General features: G+C 43.6%; 1 protein-coding gene across 1 annotated transcript in view; it reads right to left on the reverse strand.

The window, feature by feature from the left end:
* Positions 1-5: 5 nt before the first annotated feature.
* LOC124049045 (collagen alpha-1(I) chain-like) overlaps positions 6-12,391 on the reverse strand; it is a 134,975-nt gene continuing 122,589 nt past the window's right edge. The window contains exons 31-44 of the mRNA XM_046370348.1: positions 7,784-7,828; positions 5,708-5,761; positions 5,541-5,594; positions 5,392-5,445; positions 5,181-5,234; positions 4,971-5,024; positions 4,793-4,837; positions 4,638-4,682; positions 4,355-4,462; positions 2,581-2,634; positions 732-785; positions 593-646; positions 386-493; positions 6-198 (exon numbers count right to left, since the gene is read on the reverse strand). Of these exons, the coding sequence (XP_046226304.1) occupies positions 130-198; positions 386-493; positions 593-646; positions 732-785; positions 2,581-2,634; positions 4,355-4,462; positions 4,638-4,682; positions 4,793-4,837; positions 4,971-5,024; positions 5,181-5,234; positions 5,392-5,445; positions 5,541-5,594; positions 5,708-5,761; positions 7,784-7,828 (852 nt within the window). The 3' untranslated portion in view covers positions 6-129. The remainder of the gene's footprint in view (positions 199-385; positions 494-592; positions 647-731; positions 786-2,580; positions 2,635-4,354; positions 4,463-4,637; positions 4,683-4,792; positions 4,838-4,970; positions 5,025-5,180; positions 5,235-5,391; positions 5,446-5,540; positions 5,595-5,707; positions 5,762-7,783; positions 7,829-12,391) is intronic.

Consider the following 12,391-nt stretch of genomic DNA (forward strand, 5'->3'; position numbering starts at 1 on the left):
TTATATGGCCCTGTCAAAAATTTGTGTCAAACACACAAATGTTAATCAATGAATAGATATGCAATATACTGTACACACAGCACATTTATATTGATGGCTTAAATATGTAAATCACTGAGTGCCGAAAAGTCAGTGTTTGTTAACCTTCTCCCCTTTGGAACCTGGACCACCAGCAACGCCAAGAGGTCCAACATCACCCTGAGAACCAAAGAGACACCTCTTGTATTACTGTACACTGCTGAGTATACTGTATGTGTATGGTCTGGTTGTGTGTATGATGCCTGGGTAAATGGATGTGTACTTGGTACACATGTGAGAATCTACAGGTGATGGTTCAGGTATGTACAGTAGATGTCCAATGCCATAGGCAGGTGACGGTGCTCACCTCAATTCCCATTGGTCCAGGAGAGCCTTGTAACCCTTTGAGTCCTTGTAGACCTCGAGCTCCAGCCTGCCCTGGAGGACCACGTTTCCCACAAGGCCCTAGGTCTCCCTGGAATACACATGAAGTAGAAGAAGTAGTGAGGCGTGAAAGATGGTGAAATATATCTCTAGGTGTTTGTTTAGGCATCATAGTGTCACTATCACCAACCTTTTCCCCATTTGTTCCTGTTTGCCCCTCCAACCCTGATTGGCCAGGAGTGCCCTGGAAAGAGGAAATGGAAGAGAACTGTCAAAAAACTCACCTGGCTGAGACCACAGAGTTCCTGTTGGGAGTGTGTCCTACAAACCTGTTCGCCATCCAGTCCAGGAGGACCTAGATCACCAGAAGGTCCCAGCATACCCTGTGATGTTCCAAAAAAGCGTGGTTTAACACACATCACAAATTGCTAGATTATACATACAGTTGAAGTCAGAAGTTTACATACACTTAGGTTGGAGTCATTAAATCTTGTTTTTCAACCACTCCACACATTTCTTGTTAACAAACTATCATTTTGGCAAGTCGGTAATTTTTGCAACAATTGTTTACAGACAGATTATTTCACTTATAATTAACTGTATCACAACCCCAGTGGGCCTGAAGTTTACATACACTAAGTTGACTGTGCGTTTAAACAGCTTGGAAAATTCCTGAAAATGATGTCATGGCTTTAGAAGCTTCTGATAGGCTAATTGACATAATTTGAGTCAATTGGAGGTGTACCTGTGGATGTATTTCAAGGCCTACCTTCAAACTCAGTGCCTCTGCTTGACATCATGGGAAAATCAAAATAAATCAGCCAAGACCTCAGAAAAAAAATTGTAGACCTCCACAAGTCTGGTTCATCCTTGGAAGCAATTTTCAAACCCCTGAAGGTACCATGTTCATCTGTACAAACAATAGTACACAAGTACTATACACCATGGGACCATGCAGCCATCATACCGCTCAGGAAGGAGACGCATTCTGTCTCCTAGAGATGAACGTACTTTGGTGCGAAAAGTGCAAATCAATCCCAGAACAACAGCAAAGGACCTTGTGAAGATGCTGGAGGAAACAGGGACAAAAGTACCCATATCCACAGTAAAATGAGTCCTATATCGACATAACCTGAAAGGCTGCTCAGCGAGGAAGAAGCCACTGCTCCAAAACCGCCATAAAAAAGCCAGACTACGGTTTGCAACTGCACATGGGGACAAAGATCATACTTTTTGGAGAAATATCCTCTGGTCTGATGAAACAAAAATAGAACTGTTTGGCCATAATGACCATCGTTATGTTTGGAGGAAAATGGGAGCTTGGGGGCTTGCAAGCCGAAGAACAACATCCCAACCGTGAAGCACGAGGGTGCCAGCATCATGTTGTGGGGGTGCTTTGCTGCAGGATGGACTGGTGCACTTCACTAAATAAATGGCATCACGAGGAAAAATGATGTGGATATATTGAAGCAACATCTCAAGACATCAGTCAGGAAGTTAAAGCTTGTTCGCAAATGGGTCTTCCAAATGAACAATGACCCCAAGCATACTTCCAAAGTTGTGGCAAAATGGTTTAAGGACAACAAAGTCAAGGTACTGAAGTGGCCATCACAAAGCCCTGACCTCGATCCTATAGAACATTTGTGGGCAGAACTGAAAAAGTGTGTGCGAGCAAGGAGGCCTATAAACCAGACTCTGCTCACCAGCTCTGTCAGGAGGAATGGGCCAAAATTCACCCAAGTTGTTGTGGGACGCTTGTCGAAGGCTACCCAAAACTTTTGACCCAAGTTAAATCATTTAAAGGCAATGCTACCAAATACTAATTAAGTGTATGTAAACTTCTGACCCACTGGGAATGTGATGAAAGAAATAAAAGCTGAAATAAATCATTCTGTCTACTATTATTCTGACATTTCGCATTCTTAAAATAAAGTGGTGATCCTAACTGACCTAAATCAGGGAATTTGTACTCTGATTAAATTTGGCTAATGTGTATGTAAACTTCCGACCTCAACTGTATTTAGGGGTGCAAAATTGTGGTAACATTCCTAAATCAGGGAATAAGCAGGAACCAGGATTATCCAGGATTTCTTGAAAACCTGGAACATTTTGGGAAAGTTACCAGAATTTTGCAACCCTAGATATATCATTATCATCTATTACAATTGCTGTACTTACCATTTCTCCTCTTTCCCCCGCTGGTCCAATTAGTCCACCAGCACCTGTCATTCCCTGAGGATGGACCATACAAGGTTTAAAAAGAAGGACAACAAAGCATCACAATGGAACACAGATTACATTTTTTGATTACATGTTTATTTATCCACATGCACAGGATCGCAGATGTAGTTGCACTCAAATATAAAATATATTGTTTGGTTACTACATGATTCCATATTTATTATTTTGTTGTTTTGATGTCTTCACTATTATTCTACAATGTAGAAAATAGTACAAATAAATAAAAATTCAGGAATGAGTAGGTGTGTCCAAACTGTTGACTGGTACTGTATACATGTTTACAACTGTGACAATGATGAATATTAATGTCCAAGCTAAAGGGCTGTGCTTGGCATCCCAAGCCAAATAAGCATCCAATGGGCTTTGAATCGTAAGCCATGTAATAAATTACAAATAAATGTATTGAATTCACCCACTGAAGCCTGACATAAAATGCATCCAACAGGCATCAGAGACTTAATGTCCCATAGTCTAGGAGTTTAGGAGGTTCTATAGAGGTTCTACACACTTAGAAAAAAACACAATTCTAGGGTTCTTTGGTAAGGGAGATGGTTTTATGTGGAGCCATAATGACTCAAAGAATGCTTTGAGCCGTTCAATGGTTATTTGCCATTCAGAAAATGGTTCTTTCATTTAGTGATAATTAAAAAGTAGGCGTGGCGGCTCATTAGAAAATTTTGGGGCACGATTTGCTCACAGCTCTTTTTGTGCAACTGTGAGTGAGAGTGTCAATTCCAGTTGATCTAATCTGTTGTGTTATGTCGTTACATGTAAAATATGAGCATGGCCAGCAACAGTGTCTTGTGAAAGAGTAACGTAAGGCCCTGTGTCAACTGAGAACTGTTGACTAAATCAGTGGTTCTCAATTTTCTCCTCATGGACCCCCAGCCATTCCAGACACCTATGGAATTTTAACAATATAATATAATACAAAACTCTGTATGGACGTTCAAAAAGTTATTTGTAGAACCATTGAGATGGTTACAACCCTTTTTTGGTGCTTTAAATAACCTTTTTGTCACGCCTTGGTCATTGTATCTTGTGTTTTTGTTATATGTTTGGGTAGGCCAGGGTGTGACATGGGTTTATATGTTGTATTTTCGTATTAGGGTTTGTATTAATTGGGAGTGTGTATTATTAGGGGTGTGTCTAGTTAGGCTTGGCTGCCTGAGGCGATTCCTAATTGGAGTCAGCTGATTCTAGTTGTCTCGGATTGGGAACCGTATTTAGGTAGCCTGAGTGCGCGTTGTATTTCGTGGGTGATTGTACCTGTCTTAGTGTTAGTCACCAGATAGGCTGTATTAGTTTCATTCGTTTGTTGTTTTCTTCTTCGTTATTTCATGTACTGTATTAGCTTCATTAAAAGTCATGAGTAACCTACACGCTGCATTTCGGTCTGACTTTCTACAAACAACAGACGAAGATCATTACACTTTTTTAATGGTTATTTGTAGAACCTTAAAAAATGGTTATTTATAGCACCATAAAGGTTTCCATTCAAAACTTTATGAGCATCTTTTTTTATAGAACATTCAAAAAAAGGGTTCTATATTGCACCAAAAATGTACCCGCTATGGTGACAAGCCAAAGAACCCTTATTTGGCACGATATAGAACCATTACACACTTTTTAGTGTGTACAGAGGTTACAGTCCTCAGAGGTTGTTTAGGAGGAGAGGAGAAGAGAGCAGTGTCTGCAAAGTAGTACCCACTAGGATTCCTGCTGGTCCGTTAGAGCCTTGTGGCCCCGGAGGCCCCCTGCTTCCCCTTGGTCCCGGTTTCCCCGTGGCTCCATCTGAGCCCTGCAGACCCGAGGGGCCCTGGAACACACAGACAGGTGAGTAGCTTCATCTATTTGTCTTGTTCCCATTGTGTATTGTGTCTACACTATTGGTCTGGCCAAGCAAGACTAACTATATATTGGCAGTGTATAGAGCATGGATCTATAAGAACTGCTGAGGGAGTAGTGAAAAGGCCTGTTCTGCTGTAATTTACCTGTGGACCTTCTAGCCCTGTGCGTCCCAGATCCCCTAGCCGGCCCTGAGGAGAAAACCCAGAGACACCATTGAAAGGCATGGATTACATTACAGATAGATTTTTCAAGATATTTAGGAAATGTAGTTTTGGTATGTGATTCCTGTTGATCTCACCTGAGGTCCCGGAGGGCCTCTATCCCCATGAGGTCCTGATACACCCTATAAAATACAGCCCAGTCAGAACAGGCTCAATACACACATCATTTAAACTAACAACAGACTCAATGAAGTTGTCTACAAGGACTTGTCACATACTGTATGTGGACTTGTTAACAACAGCACAGTTACTTACTGGAGATCCAGACTTCCCAGTAAGACCAGACAGGCCTCTTACACCAGTCTCCCCCTGGGACACCAACATACAGTCCACCACACCAACCATTACACATTTGAAAGGAAATACACAATGTGATGCTGTTGGTATAAATTGAGGCCCACAGGTCTGGGGTGGCCATTTGGAATAATGTCCACTGATTTCATGACTCAAATACTGTGTCCTTACCCTATGTCCGGTGTGACCATTTGTGCCACGCATTCCCATGCTACCCGGGAAACCCTGGGGGACGAAAAACACAGGACTGGTAACATAAATAAGCTAAGTTGCACACACAGGATGACATTGCAGTGTCATCTGTCAAAAATACCAAACAGAGACATTTTCAGTGTGTCGGTCAAACCCCTTGCCCAGTAGGCCCTACAGAAGCATCACTTACATACATGCCTACTGGCCCCTGGGGTCCCTCGACACCTTCCTTCCCGGTGAAGCCCTGATGCAGAGAGACAGCAACACACACACACGCGGTTCAAACCTGTCCTATTTGAGAATCACATCAATCACATCCATCTTAAATGTGTCACTTACCCTCTCTCCCAGTGGCCCAGGGATACCTGTTGGTCCTGTCCGTCCAGGTGGGCCCTGTCGTGGGACAGTAGTCAATAACACTGCACTCTGTGTGTGATGATGGCCTAAGTCCCCAACACTAAATCAGTATTGGTTGCAATAGTGCTGTCTACTCATGCTAGACTCACCAGAGGGCCTGAACGGCCATCTGGACCTGGCTCTCCAGCAATGCCCTGGAATCCCTGGATGAAGGACAAAGAAGGTGAGAGAGTGATGGAGAGAGTATGAGTAGAGGATGAGAGAATGATCGAGAGAGGAAGAAAGAAGAGATGGGGGCTTATCGCATGGGTCCAGTCAATGAGAACCATTTAAATGCTAATATAAAACAAATCCGAATTGATGACTTACAATCAAATGAAGATGTATGCACAACGCTGTGAGTCACATCAGTGTTTCATTTAGTTTATCATTGTTTTGCTGACAGTTGTTTAATCTTCTGATTAATGACTTTGTAATTATGATTATATATGCGGGGCTATTGAGTAATTGTGTCTCTGGTTATGTACAGAGGTTAACTGCACCCAATTTAATGATGTAAACATCAACAATGGAGTAAAACTGTACCAATGTTCCTGCAAAGGACATTAAATCAATGAAGAACCTTCAGCTATTTACAGGTATTAATGGATATGTAGATGGCACATAACTTTTTCAAATGGATCATTATTGGTCATATTGCCCAGATGCCACAAATATTTCTCTTAGTCATCCCTCTTCCTCTGCTTCCTACTCCTGTCTCCCTGTCCCCCCTCACTATTCTCTCTGCCTGGGCATGAGTCTATATTATATAGCAGAGGTTGTAATACAATACACTGGCCAGGTGACTAACTGGGGTACAAACCACTTTCACGCCACCTCATATTATATTATCCACATAATCATACGTTTATATGAGAGTGTGTGTGTGCGAATGCACAGGTGTGTGTGTGTGTGCCTGTGTGTGTAGTGATGATGCAATATCCCTAACCTACCACCTCATACTCCTAAACCTTTTAATGCTCCCGTTTACAAGTTTGGAGAGACACCTGATATCGTTAACTAGCTCAGTAGCAGGTACTTTTCTGCCCTATTAAAATGTTTGCCCTAGTCTGCGTTTGTAGTGGTCATGAAATCATATAAAACTCATCATATAATCCAGGGGTGTCCTATAAATGTGATAAGGTGTTTATATTTGCTACCTTGCACTGCCCGGCCAAAAATAGCTGAGCCTGGAGAATGATATAATTCGCCAACCAATGAATTTAAACATAAAGGTCGCTTTGAGACTAACTATAAGAAGTTCTTAGAGTTACTTATACTGAACCAAAATATAAACGCAACATATAAAGTGTTGGTCCCATGTTTCATGAGCTGAAATAAAGAAATCAGAGAAATGTTCCATGTCCACAAAAAGCTTATTTCTCTCAAATTGTGAGCAGAAATTAGTTTACATCCCTGTTTGTGAGCATTTCTCCTTTGCCAAGATAATTCATAAACCTGACAGGTGTGGCATATCAAGAAGCTTATGATCATTACACAGGTGCACCTTGTGCGGGGGACAATAAATGGCCACTCTAAAATGTGCAGTTTTGTCACACAACACAATGTCTCAAGTTTTGAGGGAGCGTGCAATTGGCATGCTGACTGCAGGAATGTCCACCAGAGCTGATGCCAAATTTGAATGTTCATTTGTCTATCATAAGCTGCCTCCAACATCATTTTAGAGAATATGTTAGTACATCCAACCTGCCTCACAACCACAGATCACATGTAACCACGCCAGCCCAGGACCTCCACATCCGGCTTCTTCATCTGCGGGATTGTCTGAGACCAGCCACACGGACATTTGATGAAACTGAGGAGTATTTCACTGCAATAAAGCCCTTTTGTAGGGAAAAATATATTCTGATTGGCTGGGCCTGGCTCCCCAGGTTGGCCTGGCTCCCAAGTGGATGGGCCTATGCCCTCCAAGGCCCACCCATGGCTACGCCCCTTCCCAGTCAAGTGAAATCCATAAATTTGGGTCTTATTCATTAATTTCATAGAACCTCATTTCATTCAATTTACTGATTTCCTTATATGAACTGTAACTCAGTAAAATGGTTGAAATTGTTGCATGTTGCATTTATATTTTTGTTCAGTAGTTTCATAGTGACCTTATAGTGAACCACATGTATTGTGTTTCTGTCTCCATGATAAGACCATGCATACTGCTTGTACTGTACCTTTAGGCCTTTATCGCCAGTTATTCCCACTGAACCAGAGAGACCCTGTAACACATGAGAAACAAGTGTCAGCTCAATACACATCAACAGAGGTCATATTGTATACACAAGCACTAATGTGAAGAAGACCATTAACAACTACAGTAACTACATGACTACACGTATTAAACAAGGACACAAATTCATTAATCTTGTCATAATAACTTTAGAATGTAATGATATGAGGTTGAAGTTGATGGGTGATTAATTAAAGTGGAAAATTCCCCACATACAATGACAATCATTTGTGAATATGTCACATTGAGCAGGGTTGTGAAGATTGCCATCTGCTGTTCAGAACCAGAATGACTACGGTTGTCCAGCTATTGTACTGTATATACAGAAACTCTCAGGAGTATGTTTGCAAAATTTGCACTTCCAGGAATTTTCTGAAATTCTGGAAAACTGGGAAAGTTAACAGAATTAACCATTTTGGAAAAGTTAACAGAATTTCTCAACCCTACTCAGGAAACATTTTACTAGAATCCTTTCTGATTACACTAATACTTTTCTTGAGCAATCTTTCAAATATTTTCTCAATTATATGTCAATATACAGATGTAGGATCTTAATTTCAACCAGTTTGCTACAGCAGAAAAATTATCCCGCAGCAACAGGAAATGTGAATTATATGTGGATTATAATTCATGGAAAAAAACAGTGGGGGGTGCAACATTTTTCGTAAGGGAAAATCAAGTCTGAAATTTCAAACTTCAGATGCCTTTTTAAACCTCAAAATCACTAAACATTTTAAATGTCCTGCATTGCAGGAAGGTTCTGCTGCAACAGGGTGGTACAATTAAGATCCTACATCAGTATGCAGTACAGACAGGGGGGAAAAACCAGACAAAATACATTTGAGATCTATTTTGTGACATTGCTCTATGTATACATAGTGCCTTGCAAAAGTTTGTTTAGGCTAGCCTAAATTACTTCAGGAGTAAAAATGTGGCTTAAGAAATCACGTAAGTTATATGGACCTCACTCTGTGTGAAATAATAGTGGTTGATATGATTTTTGAATGACTAACCTTTTCTCTGTCCCCCATACACACAACATCTCCAAGGTCCCTCAGTCAAGTATTGAATTTCAAGCACAGATTCAACTACAAAGACCAGGGAGCTTTTTAGAAAGCCTCATAAAGAAGGGAAGTGGTTGGTAGATGGTTAACAATAACAAATCAGACATTGAATATCTCTTTAAACATTTTTTTACCTTTATTTAACTCGGCAAGTCAATTAAGAACAAATTCTTATTTTCAATGACGGCCTGGGAACAGTGGGTTAACTGCCTGTTCAGGGGCAAAACAACAGATTTGCGGTTCCTTGTATTGTATTCACCATGCTGTGATTGCGTTTCGCCCTGTCCTGTCGTGTTTTTGCTGTGATTGTGTATCGCCCTGTCCTGTCGTGTTTTTGCCTTCATCAGATGCTGCGTGTGAGCAGGTGTCTCTGTCGACTACGGCCTGCGCCTACCCGGCGACCTGCAGTCTGTGGCCGCTTTTCCCTCTACAAGTCTAGAGGATTTCTGTTATTCCCTGTTTGGACTTAAATAAACTCTGTTTCTGTTAAGTCGCTTTTGGGTCCTCTTTCACCTGCATGACAGAAGGAACCGACCAAGGAATGGACCCAGCGACTTCAGACGCTCGTTACACTGCCGTCGAGATCCAAGGAGCCATGCTCGGCAGACACGAGCAGGAATTGTCTGCTGCTCGCCATGCCGTGGAGAACCTGGCCGCTCAGGTTTCCGACCTCTCTGGACAGTTCCAGAGTCTACGTCTCGTGCCACCTGTTACTTCCTGGCCTGCCGAGCCTCCAGAACCTAGGGTTAATAACCCACCTTGCTACTCCGGGCAGCCCACTGAGTGCCGCTCCTTTCTCACGCAGTGTGAGATTGTGTTCTCTCTCAACCCAACACATACTCTAGAGAGAGCTCGGGTTGCTTACGTCATTTCACTCCTTACTGGCCGGGCTCGAGAATGGGGCACAGCTATCTGGGAGGCAAGGGCTGATTGCTCTAACAAATTCCAGAACTTTAAAGAGGAGATGATTCGGGTTTTTGACCGTTCAGTTTTTGGTAGGGAGGCTTCTAGGGCCCTGGCTTCCTTATGCCAAGGTGAACGGTCCATAACGGATTATTCTATTGAGTTTCGCACTCTTGCTGCCTCTAGTGAGTGGAACGAGCCGGCGCTGCTCGCTCGTTTTCTGGAGGGACTCCACGCAGTGGTTAAGGATGAGATTCTCTCCCGGGAGGTTCCTTCAGATGTGGACTCTTTGATTGCTCTCGCCATCCGCATAGAACGACGGGTAGATCTTCGTCACCGGGCTCGTGGAAGAGAGCTCGCATCAACGGTGTTTCCCTGCTCCGCATCGCAACCATCTCCCTCCTCTGGCTTTGAGACTGAGCCCATGCAGCTGGGAGGGATTCGCATCTCGATAAGGAGAGGGAACGGAGGATCACCAACCGCCTGTGCCTCTATTGCGGAGTTGCTGGACATTTTGTTAATTCATGTCCAGTAAAGGCCAGAGCTCATCAGTAAGCGGAGGGCTACTGGTGAGCGCTACTACTCAGGTCTCTTCATCTAGATCTTGTACTACTATGTCGGTCCATCTACGCTGGACCGGTTCGGGTGCTACATGCAGTGCCTTGATTGACTCTGGGGCTGAGGGTTGTTTCATGGACGAAGCATGGGTTCGGAAACATAACATTCCTTTCAGACCGTTAGACAGGCCTACGCCCATGTTTGCCTTAGATGGTAGTCATCTTCCCAGTATCAGATTTGAGACACTACCTTTAACTCTCACAGTATCTGGTAACCACAGTGAGACTATTTCTTTTTTGATTTTCCGTTCACCGTTTACACCTGTTGTTTTTTGGGTCATCCCTGGCTAGTATGTCATAATCCTTCTATTAATTGGTCTAGTAATTCTATCCTATCCTGGAACGTTTCTTGTCATGTGAAGTGTTTAATGTCTGCCATCCCTCCCGTTTCTTCTGTCCCTACTTCTCAGGAGGAACCTGGCGATTTGACAGGAGTGCCGGAGGAATATCATGATCTGCGCACGGTCTTCAGTCGGTCCCGAGCCAACTCCCTTCCTCCTCACCGGTCGTATGATTGTAGTATTGATCTCCTTCCGGGGACCACTCCTCCTCGAGGTAGACTATACTCTCTGTCGGCTCCCGAACGTAAGGCTCTCGAGGATTATTTGTCTGTGTCTCTTGACGCCGGTACCATAGTGCCTTCTTCTTCTCCGGCCGGGGCGGGGTTCTTTTTGTTAAGAAGAAGGACGGTACTCTGCGCCCCTGCGTGGATTATCGAGGCTGAATGACATAACGGTTAAGAATCGTTATCCGCTTCCCCTTATGTCATCAGCCTTCGAGATTCTGCAGGGAGCCAGGTGCTTTACTAAGTTGGACCTTCGTAACGCTTACCATCTCGTGCGCATCAGAGAGGGGGCGAGTGGAAAACGGCGTTTAACACTCCGTTAGGGCATTTTGAGTACCGGGTTCTGCCGTTCGGTCTCGCCAATGCGCCAGCTGTTTTTCAGGCATTAGTTAATGATGTTCTGAGAGACATGCTGAACATTTTTGTTTTTGTCTATCTTGACGATATCCTGATTTTTTCTCCGTCACTCGAGATTCATGTTCAGCACGTTCGACGTGTTCTACAGCGCCTTTTAGAGAATTGTCTCTACGTAAAGGCTGAGAAGTGCTCTTTTCATGTCTCCTCCGTTACTTTTCTCGGTTCCGTTATTTCCGCTGAAGGCATTCAGATGGATTCCGCTAAGGTCCAAGCTGTCAGTGATTGGCCCGTTCCAGGTCACGTGTCGAGTTGCAGCGCTTTTTAGGTTTCGCTAATTTCTATCGGCGTTTCATTCGTAATTTCGGTCAAGTTGCTGCCCCTCTCACAGCTCTTACTTCTGTCAAGACGTGTTTTAAGTGGTCGGTTCCGCCCAGGGAGCTTTTGATCTTCTAAAAGAACGTTTTACGTCCGCTCCTATCCTCGTTACTCCTGACGTCACTAGACAATTCATTGTCGAGGTTGGCCTTCAGAGGTAGGCGTGGGAGCCATTCTATCCCAGCGCTTCCAGTCTGACGATAAGGTTCATCCTTGCGCTTATTTTTCTCATCGCCTGTCGCCATCTGAGCGCAACTATGATGTGGGTAACCGTGAACTGCTCGCCATCCGCTTAGCCCTAGGCGAATGGCGACAGTGGTTGGAGGGCGACCGTTCCTTTTGTCGTTTGGACAGACCATAAGAACCTTGAGTACATCCGTTCTGCCAAACGACTTAATGCCCGTCAAGCTCGTTGGGCGTTGTTTTTCGCTCGTTTCGAGTTTGTGATTTCTTACCGTCCGGGTAGCAAGAACACCAAGCCTGATGCCTTATCCCGTCTGTTTAGTTCTTCTGTGGCTTCTACTGATCCCGGGGGGATTCTTCCTTATGGGCGTGTTGTCGGGTTAACAGTCTGGGGAATTGAAAGACAGGTTAAGCAAGCACTCACGCACACTGCGTCGCCGCGCGCTTGTCCTAGTAACCTCCTTTTCGTTCCTGTTTCCACTCGTCTG

The sequence above is a fragment of the Oncorhynchus gorbuscha genome, linkage group LG11 (genome assembly GCF_021184085.1).
Source record: "Oncorhynchus gorbuscha isolate QuinsamMale2020 ecotype Even-year linkage group LG11, OgorEven_v1.0, whole genome shotgun sequence".
Classification (NCBI taxonomy): Eukaryota; Metazoa; Chordata; class Actinopteri; order Salmoniformes; family Salmonidae; genus Oncorhynchus; species Oncorhynchus gorbuscha.